Source organism: Xiphophorus hellerii, chromosome 22, assembly GCF_003331165.1.
Source record: "Xiphophorus hellerii strain 12219 chromosome 22, Xiphophorus_hellerii-4.1, whole genome shotgun sequence".
Classification (NCBI taxonomy): domain Eukaryota; kingdom Metazoa; phylum Chordata; class Actinopteri; order Cyprinodontiformes; family Poeciliidae; genus Xiphophorus; species Xiphophorus hellerii.
The window spans coordinates 27,798,608-27,810,685 of NC_045693.1; the positions used below are offsets into that span (position 1 = coordinate 27,798,608).

General features: G+C 45.0%; 1 protein-coding gene across 5 annotated transcripts in view; it reads left to right on the forward strand.

Annotated features, from left to right (window-relative positions):
• Positions 1 to 12,078, forward strand: part of LOC116712856 (attractin-like protein 1) — a 191,756-nt gene that overhangs the window by 59,770 nt on the left and 119,908 nt on the right. For all 5 annotated transcript variants that reach the window (XR_004337700.1, XM_032552699.1, XM_032552698.1 and 2 more), the window contains exon 10: positions 5,844 to 5,998. Coding sequence is in view for 4 of the 5 variants with exons in the window: in XM_032552699.1 (XP_032408590.1) it covers positions 5,844 to 5,998 (155 nt within the window). In the remaining variant the exon portion in view is untranslated. The remainder of the gene's footprint in view (positions 1 to 5,843; positions 5,999 to 12,078) is intronic.

The window sequence follows — 12,078 nt, forward strand, 5'->3', positions numbered from 1 at the left end:
TTTTTTAGCATCAGAATGCTGGGTCCAAACCGACGTGCACACTTTGGCAGGCCCCGGTTAAATTTCGTCAGGAATTTTCTAGTATTCATATTATTATTGCTATTATTATTACTAAAAATAATAACAATTATTATTAGAAACAAGTTAAAAAATTTCCATTATCCTTCTATTATCTAATGTGCACAAAATCTTTTTGTACTGTAGGAGGAAGCTGGAGCTTCACATGGAAAACATGCAAACCCCATGCATAAAAAACCCAGGCCGGGATTCAAACCCAAAACTTTATTGCTGCAAGGCAACAGTGCTACCAACTGTGCAGCCCTGATGTTTTATTTTTGATATTTTATTCATGAAATTTATTTTTTATTGACACCTAAGGAGAATTTAGGGACCAGTTGACCTAACAGTCATGATTTCAGACTGTGGCCAGGAAACCGGAGCACCAGGGAGAAAAGGAGATGATTGTTGATTTCAGGAGGAACAGGATTAAATCAAACCCAGTTTCCATTGTGGGAAAAGAAGTGGTGGTGGTTGAACAATATAAACACCTATGTGTTCATCTGGACAACAGACTGGACTGAGACGCAACAGTGGAGCATCTATAGGAAGGGACAGAGCAGACTGGAGGAAGCTAAGATCCTTCAAGGTTTGCAACAAGATGCTGAAGCAACACTATAAACAGTGTTGGTGCTGCACTACTTCCCCCTCCTGAGATGCTGGATGGTGCACCAGATTCGCCTCAAAGATGTGGTGAAGTCTTTCTCCATAGCCTCTCCAAACTCCTCCCACGCCCGAGTTTTTGCCTCAGCAACCACCCGAGCCACATGCCGCTTTGCCTGCCGGTACCCATCAGCTGCTTCTGGAGTCCCACAGGCCAAAAAGCCCCGATAGGACTCCTTCTTCAGCCTGACAGCATCCCTCACCGAAGGTGTTCGAGGGTTCGAGGGTTGCCGCCACGACAGGCACCGACAACCTTGTGGTCACAGCTCCGATAGGCTGCCTCAACAATGGAGACATGGAACATGGTCCACTCAGACTCAATGTCCCTCAACTCCCCCAAAACGTGTTCAAAGTTCTGCCGGAGATGGGAGTTAAAACTTCGTCTCACAGGAGACTCTGCCAGACTTTCCCAGCAGACCCTCACAACACATTTGGGTCTGCCAGGTCTGACCGGCATCCTCCCCAACCACCGGAGCCAACTCACCGCCAGGTAGTGGTCAGTGGACAGCTCCACACCTCTCTTCACCTGAGTATCCAAGACATACTGCCGCAGATCCGATGAAACGATGACAAAGTCATTGAACTGCGGCCTAGGGTGTCCTGGTGTCAAGTGCATATATGGACACCCTTATGCCTGAACATGGTGTTTGTTATGGACAATCCGTGACGAGCACAGAAGTCCAACAACAGAGCATCACTCGAGTTCAGATCGGGGGTGCCGTTCCTCCCAACCACGCCCCTCCAGGTCTCACTGTCATTGCCCACGTGATCGTTGAAGTCCCCCAGCAGAACAAGGGAGTCCCCAGGAGGGGCACTTTCCAGTACCCCCTCTAAGGACTCCAAGAAGGGTGGGTAATCTGAACTGTCATTCGGCCCGTAAGCACAAACTACAGTCAGGACCCATCCCCCAACCTGTAGGCCGAGGGAGGCTACCCTCTTGTTCACCGGGGTAAACCCCAACATACTTGCGCCAAGATGGGGGGCAACAAGTATGCCCATTCCTGCCCGGCACCTCTCACCGTGGACAACTCCAGAGTGGAAGTATGTCCAGCCCCTCTCAAAGAGACTAGTTCCAGAACCAGAGCCATGGTTCGAGGGGAGACCGACTATTTCTAGCCGGAACCTCTCAACCTCACACACTAGCTCCGGCTCCTTCCCCACTAGAGAGGTGACATTCCATGGCCCAAGAGCCGAAATGGGTTTTCTCCGTATGGTGTCTGGGCTCTCCCTTATAAATAGGGTGAGAAGCTCGGTCAAACGGGAGGGACTCAGAGTAGAGCAGCTGCTCCTCCCCGTCGAGAAGAGCCAGTTGAGGTGCCTCGGGCATCTGGTCAGGATGCCTCTTGGACTCCTCCCTGGTGAGGTTTTCCGGGCACGTCCCACCGGGAGGAAGCTCCGGGGAAGACCCAGGACACGCTGGAGGGACTATGTCTCTCGGCTGGCTTGGGAACGCCTTGGGATTCCCCCAGAGGACATGGAACAAGTGGCTGGAGAGACTGAAGTCTGGACCTCCTTTCTTAAGCTGCTACCCCCGTGACCACTCCCCGGATAAGCGGAAGAAAATGGATGGATGAAATGGATGGACAGTTGTAATTACAACTCCCTTACACTTTATGCAAGTTTTTTTACTGTTCATTAACATATCCATCCATATCCATATCCATGTCTCCATGTTTGTTCTTTGGGAATATTGGAAAAATCGTTATCTGGGACAGTGGTCTCATCTGGGGTACTGTCTCCTAATGCCGTTTTCGCTGACTATGATCTCTGCCATACTAAAAATCAGGAGGGTGTCAGATGTAACATGCTATCAGTCAAAACAAGGTACAACAAGAATCTTTAGCGTGACGTCTGTGCGAACGTTTGCTCATTTCAGAGTGACGTCTTTGCTCTTCATTGCAAATGTTGCAGCCAGGTAAAATTGGTGGTCTTTGGACCTTGGGAGATTCGCAAAATTTGTTGAAATCGTCCCCTCAGACAGATCTCTTTTCATGGGTCTGGTCTTCTACTGCCACTTTCGTCAGAGCAGAAGTTGAGTTTTTACACTCAACTGTCTTCTTTTCAGAGCAAACGTTCGCAGCTGGGGACATTTGCTCTTTTGGAAGATTAGAGAAATCATTCCCTAGGACAGATTTCTCTTGATGGGTCCAGTCTTCTAATGCCACTTTCGTCAGAGCAGAAGTTGAGTTTTTAGACTCAACTGTCTCCTTTTTATCGCAAACTTCCCCAGTCGGAGAAGTTTGTTCTTTGGAAAAATTTGAGAAATTGTTCCCTATTAGGGCAGTCTCTATGTGGGTATTGCCTTGTAATGTCTTTTTCGTCAAAGCAGAAGTTGAGTTTTCAGACTGAAGTGTCTGAAAACTCACACAATGGCCTGATAAGTCACAGCAAATTGCCCCAGCTGAGGAAGTTTGTTCTTTAGAAAGATTGGAGAAATCGTTCCCTACTACAGCGGTCTCTTCAAGGGTATTGTCTTCTGAAAACGTACAGCAAACTTCCCCGGCGTTTTCCCTGGCCAGAGAAGTTTGCTTCCCAGCTGGAGAAGGATTGAAAAGATAAGCATCGATAGTATCGTACTCAGACACAGTGCACTAGTCCTGAGAGCTAAGTTTTTTCTCAGAGCAACCTTCCCCAGCCGGAGAAGGATTGAAAAGATATGCATCAATAACATCGTATTCAGTGCACTCGTCCTGAGAGCTACTCATTTCAAATTTGATACCAGGAAGGGGGGGGTGGAAAGTGGCTAAGACCTCTTCCATACTAAAAATCCTTGCAAAACACCATGCTAAGGGTCACAGAGCTGCTTGTATATTACCTGATGTTTTGAGATGGAAGCATTCATAACCCCAGATGTTCTTTGATCTATGAAATAGATCTACAGTATATCATAGATCTATGTCAGAAGGGATGGTCCATTGCTTCTGACATGGTCAGGTCATGCAGAACTAACCTGACCATCCCATGGAAATGGTCAGGTCAGTTCTGCATGAGTCAAACTATTAACCCTTTGCAACTGCGTCACTTAATCATTCGAGGTGAATGATTAATCATGACGGAAGTTGGAAGAGTATATTTCAGGAGGCTAGGGATTGAAACAGGGATTTTAATGGTTAAATATTAAGTTTAGATTGACAATGGTATATTAAAACCATTAATTTAAGTAGGGTTTTTCATCACTCTATCAGGCTTGAAATTTTTAATCATACTTCAGTTAAAAATATCTTAATAGTAAAATTAAAATGTTACTTACAGGCATTTGCTGCTGCTGTTGTTGTAAAATGTGACAAGAAACTTTGCCTGCTTGGAGAAGAGTTACAAAGAAATAATTTTGGTTTAATAATTTTAGAACTCTGTTACTACAGAGGAGGGCTGAGTTGGCAGTTAAAAAACTACAATGATGGTGGAACTCGTGACTTCTGTAATAACAGAAGGAGGCTGAGCAGAATGTTAGAACTACAGACACGGTAGAATGTTTTGGGCATTATATAACTGATTTAACCCAACCACTGTTACACATGGGATTAGTTTGGCCCTGTGAAATAAAGCTTACTGAAAATTTCAAAATAAAAGCCATGACAATTTTCACATCAAGTAATTGCTCTTTTGGGCATTATATAACTGATTTACCCCAACCACTGTTATACATGGGATTAGTGTTGCCATTTAAAATGAAGCTTACTGAAAATTTCAAAATAAAAGCCTCAATATTCCTCTCAGGTTAGTGCACTGCCATAGATGGTGCAATAATATTAGCCTGTATTATCTTCACCTCTCAGGTTAGTGCGCTGCCTTGCGCAGCAAGGCAATGCATTAACATTAGCACAAATATTAGCATTTCACTTCCTCCCACTATGAGCCTTTTCCCTAACATAAGCATTTTAGCTATTTCTTATACATTAGCTATGATTAGTATACTCAATGGAGGAAGTGAATGTAAGACAACATGCTAGTGATACCCACATGCTACTCACAGCATTCATGCTAACATTAGCATTTTGACTAATTTTAGCTTATGCATTAATTTTAACATACTGAAAGTTGCAGGTCCATGTTAGTCAATATTCTTGTGATTCTCCATATGCTACTTTGTAATTTTTTAGCTATACTTAGCATTGATGCTAATTTTTAGCATCAAAACGCTGTGCCCAAACTGACCGGCACACTTTGGCAGGCCCCAGTTAAATTTCTTCAGGAATTTTCTAGATTCTGTTATGTTGGGTGCAGGCATGCCACACCTACGAGCTGACTGTTGAGTTCAGCAACTGCAACTGCAAGGCAAGAACTGAAAAACTCAGAACAATGGGAGAACGAACAGCACAACAATTTCACACATCAAATACAGTGAACATGAGAACACAGCAAACATAAGATAACATATACTAAGTATTTCTAACTGTTGATTCTTTAACTATGTCCAAACATGTACTATAAACAGTCTGCTAACCTATTGCACATAACTCTTCTGAAGGTGATCTGGGCCAAATTGTCCCCAATCTGTCTAGAGTGTGTTCAGACCAGTATTAAACGATTCTCATCTGTAATCATGCAGTGCAAGACGGATGCCAATGTCAGCTTTGAAGATAAATTAAGCCAAACGAAGAAAATGACTCCTAGCATCTCTTTAGTGAAGTTTGAAGACCTTGAAGACCCTCTAGCCAACTGGAAGACCTTTACCCAGCAGGACACTCAACAAATGCATAGGACTGAATAATATTACAATGTTTATTCAGCAAATTTATTATCATTAAAGCTCATTAGCTTGTCCTCTGAGACATAGTTTCTAGATGGCACTGAGAGTGGCTGCAGTAACTTAAGAAGCCACAGTTGTCATCTACGTGACCCTAAATATCAGAGAAGTCTCACACAGCAGAACGAGTCCTCCTGATGAAGCCTGTGAGTGTGTTTCTGAGTGTGTGTTCTCGGCTCTAATGACCGAACAGCTGGCACGAAGGGCAGTCACCGTAGGCCGGGTCAAACAACCAGAGATCTACCTTCAACAACATGCCATGGCGTCTGGCACACATACGTGCACGCATACACATAGAGAAAGAGAGGCAAGTTCTTGACAAGCTAGCACTCGCCATCTCCTGACTATAATCTCTCCTCTCTATGTCTGTGTGCAGGTTGATTCTCAGGGAGAGCGGGTTGCCGCGGTACCTCCACTCGGCGGTGCTGTTGAGTGGCACAATGCTGGTGTTTGGAGGAAACACTCACAATGACACATCTCTAAGCAATGGAGCCAAGTGCTTTTCTGCTGACTTCTTGGCATATGATATAGGTAAGAACAATTCCTGGAGGTGTAATAAGCGGGACCTTTTCCCTCCTCAATTTGCAGCTTCTGGGATGTCAGTTGCTGCAGTCTTTTTAAGCGTGAACTGTCAGCATCTACCAGGAGCAACACTCAAGGTGTGGGGACACGGCGAGAATTACAGTGCCTTACAAAAGGTGTTCATACCCTTTGAAATCATTCACTTCTTTCAAGTTATGGCCAATGACAGCAAAGTATTTTACTGGGCTTTTTTCTGATGGACCAACACAGAGTGGTGCATATTTCTCAAGTGAAAGGAAAGGAAAAAGTTTTTTACAAGTAATTATCAAAACAGTGTGATGTGGATTTGTATTTAGTCCCCCAGAGTCAGTTGGTAGAGCCTTTGATCATACATCCTACAACTATTTTCACACCTGATAGTCCAGTAGACTTGACTCTACTGGGGACCAATTTCTTCCATTATCAGCTGATGCAGTTCTCTTTCACATGGCACTGTGTCCAATGATCCAAAACCCTTGAAAAACTTGTTCCCTTCCTTGCCTGTAGTGGGACTGTGCATAGAACCATTGAAGAAAAACCTCTGAAGAAGACACTGAGCTTAACTATCTTCATCACAAAATGTAAACAAAAATGGAGTGGCATCAGATTTTAGAGGTTGTAAGATTTCTCTTTTGTCTTTGGTAAAAGACTAAGTCCCAGTTTCAATATGTAAAAATATCTTTATGCAATAGTATTTTACTTTGTTTTTTAAGCTAGTACAATATTTTGGATTTAGATAATGTGTTCAAAAATATAGACTAATAACCATGCATGAACCTTGTTGATAAGAATAAAATGCACACATTTGTTACACATCGGCCAGTGCCAAACTGTAACTAGATCTGACAGAACGCTGACCAGATCTACACCTTCTTGCAAGACTGCGAAATCACCTTTATTCTGCTCCAAACGTTGACACGTGGTTGAGATGTCATTGTTCGAGGAGTTACATAAGTCACCCAGTGACATAAGTGTCAGGGCAGTCAACAAATGCACTTTTTGATCAATACATGGTGCGGCTTGTACCAGCACCTAAAGGAAGTACAAGAAACAGGGAAGATCTGCTAATGGAGATGAACTTGCTGGAGACCACAGTGGAATAACTGGTTATAAACCAGTTCATTCCTTTAATATATTTCCTATATAGAATGTTAGGGGTTTTAACAGCAAAAACAATGTTTTTGTCACACATACAGCATTTCCTAGTTTAATTAATATATAAAACAAAAGAGTTAATTGAATTGCCCAAAGTGGTTCATAATAAATGAAAGAAATAGAACTAAGATGAGAGATGAGATAAATCTTTGTCATTGTCACAAGGACAACGAAATTTAAAAGGTGCCACCAGTCAGTGCATATGCTTAAAAACAAAAAATAACTGTCTCACAATTCACACACAATGTAAGAATTAACAAATAACTGGTAAAAAAAAAAAAAAAAAAAAACCCCCAAAAAACTAATAAATAAGAACAGCCACATTCTCACATACATCATTTATGATGATTGTTACGACTGGCTCAGGGTCATAACAATAACGGGAGATCATGCAGGGATTAAAGTGCATAAAAAGGGATGTTTATTAACACAAACAACAATGGATTGAGGATGTCAGTATCAGTGGTGTAATGCAAATGCTTGGACGTGGTGTATGAGTGCATATGGAGTTGTTGAAGTGCAAAAACAAAGACAAACTCAAATGTGCAAAAGGAGGGGAGCTGAGGCCTGGCAACAAAACACCGCAAGCATCAAGGCAGAGTGGACGCTGAAGGCGACCCAGAAGGTGGAGACAGCCAGGTTTAAATGCTCTGTGCTCCAAATGAATAAAATCAGCAGCACCTGTAAAGGGGAGGAGCACAAAGACAGACAACAAGACACCTGCAACCCAGCCCATAAGGCCCAGGGCCGTAACATCCCCACCCTTAAGAAAAGGGCCCCAAAGGGGAACCTTTAAAAACTCAAAACAAATATGAATTTAAAAATGTTTGGGCTGGTAGTACGTTACCAAAATGTAGTGTTCAAGATGACAGCCGTCACATCGTCAGTCTCCATGTCCCACAGCCATAAGCTGCTGTGCCCATCATGTCTGGTCACTGGTTAGGAAGACTGGCAAAGAATGGTACAGCAGCTGAAACAGGACATGTCCTTACTGCTTCAACACCCTCAAGATACCAAGAGGAGAAAACCACTTATGAACACAGACCTGACACACAAGTGACCTACCACAGGTTCACAGCCAAATCAATACGGATTCACCCAGTTACCACTCCCCAAAGCAATAACCAGCAATCCAACCAGATCTGAACTGGTGTTACCCAACACAAAAGGTCACAGCAACAAGTGGTCCACTACCACAAAACGTTGCTACACAAGTCAGGTAAGCAAACGTGACCGAGAACATGGAGATCGATACCCACAACATGATCACTCTTAGCATGGTCCAGCACCATACTCAAAGTTACTGCTGTCTCACAGCCAGCAACACCAAAAGAGTGTCAAACCAAAAGTGAGCCGATATCTCCACAACACCAAAAGGTCACATCACTGCTTAACCAAGTGTTCAGGATTCTCCTCATCAAATAAACAAAACAAGGAGTCACACCCACAACAACCCCAGTATGGTCCACTACCACACTCTTAAGGGATTCAAACAAAACGTGGATCAACTCCTCCACTAGAACGTCATTTCACAACCAGGCTCAAAGCACACTTTTCCTTCCACTGAACTTGAACTTGAACAAGTCCGTTTGCTGCTCACTGGACAAACCAGTGACAGTCGCCATTAAAAATGGAGACGAGTTTAGACAAGGCTCTAACACACCAACCTCAAACAAATTTTAAATTTCTAAAAGTGCCGATCACATTTTCACATGACACTCGAGGCAAGATCATAACTGCTCTGCCATCATTATAATTGCTCTTAACACATTTACAAAACATTTAACCATTAAAAGCCTCAACCTGATCCATAGTTTATAACGACGGACAAGTGACAATTTAATGCACAATAAAAACTCAAAATGACCACCCACAGTGTGTCCCCACTAACTGCCTAGCGAAGAAGCTTACAAACTCATCCCTAGTCTTCGGGAGGCGTAGCGATGGGTTTTTATGCATTTAAAAACCAGTGGTACGATAAAGGTGACTAGCAGGCTGTCACCCCCTCGAAACCATGGAATGCTCCCGAGCCGATGAAGGGAAAGGGGATAGGGAAGCTCTACCCGCCGTACCTCCACACTAGAAAATAATGCGGTGAAACCCCTGTTGGGAAACGCCGCTAAAACCTGCAAGGGGACACCTGCTCAAAAACGCTTTACTAGTGCACATTAAAAACTTGACACTTACCTATATCGTTAAAATCAAAGCTATGGAACAAGCATCCCGCTCCAAAATCACAAAATATACAGCACGTTATCCAAACCACCTGCATATCCCCCAAGAGCGCACAAGTCCAAATAAGGACAATTACGTCACGGGAGTCCCCCGTCACCAATTAAACGCACAGAAATGGCGTCTCAGCGTAACGCTAACGAGCCAGACAGCCAACGCGAAACAAGCGCTCAAACAACGTAAATCAGACCAAAGGTAAGACAAAAAGTCAAACTTACCGAACCAAACATAACTCACAAAACCGTTTGAACGAGCCCCCAATTGTTACGACTGGCTCAGGGTCATAACAATAACGGGAGATCATGCAGGGATTAAAGTGCATAAAAAGGGATGTTTATTAACACAAACAACAATGGATTGAGGATGTCAGTATCAGTGGTGTAATGCAAATGCTTGGATGTGGTGTATGAGTGCATATGGAGTTGTTGAAGTGCAAAAACAAAGACAAACTCAAATGTGCAAAAGGAGGGGAGCTGAGGCCTGGCAACAAAACACCGCAAGCATCAAGGCAGAGTGGATGCTGAAGGCGACCCAGAAGGTGGAGACAGCCAGGTTTAAATGCTCTGTGCTCCAAATGAATAAAATCAGCAGCACCTGTAAAGGGGAGGAGCACAAAGACAGACAACAAGACACCTGCAACCCAGCCCATAAGGCCCAGGGCCGTAACAATGATTAATGGTTGTTTTTGATTGCATTTAGTTTTGTTATTGCTATTGGGTAGAAACTGTCTCTGAGACGGTTGGTTCTTGTTCTGATTGCTCTGTATCTTCTGCCTGAAGGCAGCAGTGTGAACAGAGAATGTCCGGGGTGAGAAGTGTCCTTTGTGATGTGTTGTTCTTTTCTTAGACAGTGGTCGCTGTGCAGGTCCTCCAGTGAGGGGAGAGGGCAGCCAATGATTTTTTGGGCTGTATTCACAACCCTTTGGAGAGCTTTCCTTTGAGCCGTAGTGCTGCTGTTATACCATACGCAGATACAGTAAGTCAGTATGCTCTCTATAGAGCACTTGTAGAAGGACACCTGCAGCTTCTCCTTGATGTTGTTCCTCCTGAGAACCCTCAGGAAGTACAGTCTTTCCTGGGCCTTTTTTATCAGCTCGAAGGTGTTTATGTTCCATGTGAGGCCCTGCTCAATGTGGACCCCCAGGAAACGGAAATCAGCTACCCTCTCCACACATTTTCCCCCAATGGTTAGTGGTGTAATGTCCGTTTTATTCCTCCTGTAATCTATTATGAGTTCTTTTGTCTTTGAGTTGTTGAGGAGCAGATTGTTCTCCCTGGACCACTGCAACAGCCGCTCCACCTCTCCCCTGTAGGCGGACTCGTCGCCTCCTGAGATGAGCCCCACCACTGTGGTGTCATCAGCAAACTTGATGATGGTGTTGCTGTGGTGGGCAGAGGTGCAGTCGTATGTGTACAGACAATAGAGCAGGGGGCTCAGCACACAGCCCTGTGGAGAGCCAGTAGTAAGGCTGAGGGCAGTGGATGTATGTTTTCCCACCCTAACTCTCTGCTGTCGGTTGGTCAGTAAGCTCAGAATCCACATGCAGGTGGAGTGAGGGAGGCCCAGGTCCCCCACTTTGTCCACCAGTCTGTGAGGGAGGATGGTATTAAAAGCAGAGCTGTAGTCTACAAAGAGCATCCGCACATAGCTCCCCTGCTGCTCCAGATGTGACAGAGCAGCATGGAGGGCCGTGATCACAGCGTCCTCTGTGGATCTGTTGGCTCTGTAGGCGAACTGGTGGGGGTCAAAGCCAGGTGGGAGAAGTGCTGTGATGTGACCCCGGACCAGTTTTTCAAAACACTTCGTCACCACAGGCGTTAGTGCCACTGGCCGGTAGTCGTTGAGGCAAGAGATGTGAGGTTTCTTGGGTATGGGGACTATGGTGGAAGATTTCAGGCAGGATGGGACTGTAGACAGGGCTAGGGACTGGTTGAAGATCCTGGTGAAGACTCCAGCCAGCTGATCGGCGCAGTCTTTCAGGACACGTCCAGGGACGCCATCAGGTCCAGCAGCTTTCCTTGGGTTGACAGCCCGTAGTGCGCCTCACCTAGTGCTCCTCTACAACGAGGGGTGTGGTGTTGTGGGTCGCTTGGTGTAGTGTGGCTGCCTCTGTTGGCTTAACCTCAAAGCGGGCAAAAAAGAGGTTCAGCTCCTCTGCCAGCGTGGCGTCGCCTTCCGCAGCTGCGAGGTTGGTCCTGTAGTTGGTGAGATGCTGGATTCCCTGCCACACCTGCCTGCTGTTGTTGCTGTCAAGGTAGCCCTCTATCCTCCTCCTGTAGTCAGACTTAGCCATTCTGATGCCGCTCTTCAAGTTAGCTCGGGCTGTACTGTAGACGGTCCTGTCCCCAGACCTGAAGGCGGTATTCCTGGTCTTTAGCAGTCGCTGGACCTCTTGAGTCATCCAGGGCTTCTGGTTTGGGAAGACCCGGATGCGTTTATCCACAGCTACAGTGTCAATACAGTTCTTGATATAGCACAGTACACTGTCTGTAAAAACCTCCAGGTCCTGATGTTCAAAAACATCCCAGTTTGTCCTGTCGAAACAGTCCTGCAGCTGCTGTGTCGCATCCTCGGGCCAGGATTTGATGGTTTTGGTGATGGTTGGAGCAGTTTTCCTGAGGGGGGCATAAGCAGGAATTAAATGCAGGGACAGGTGATCCGAC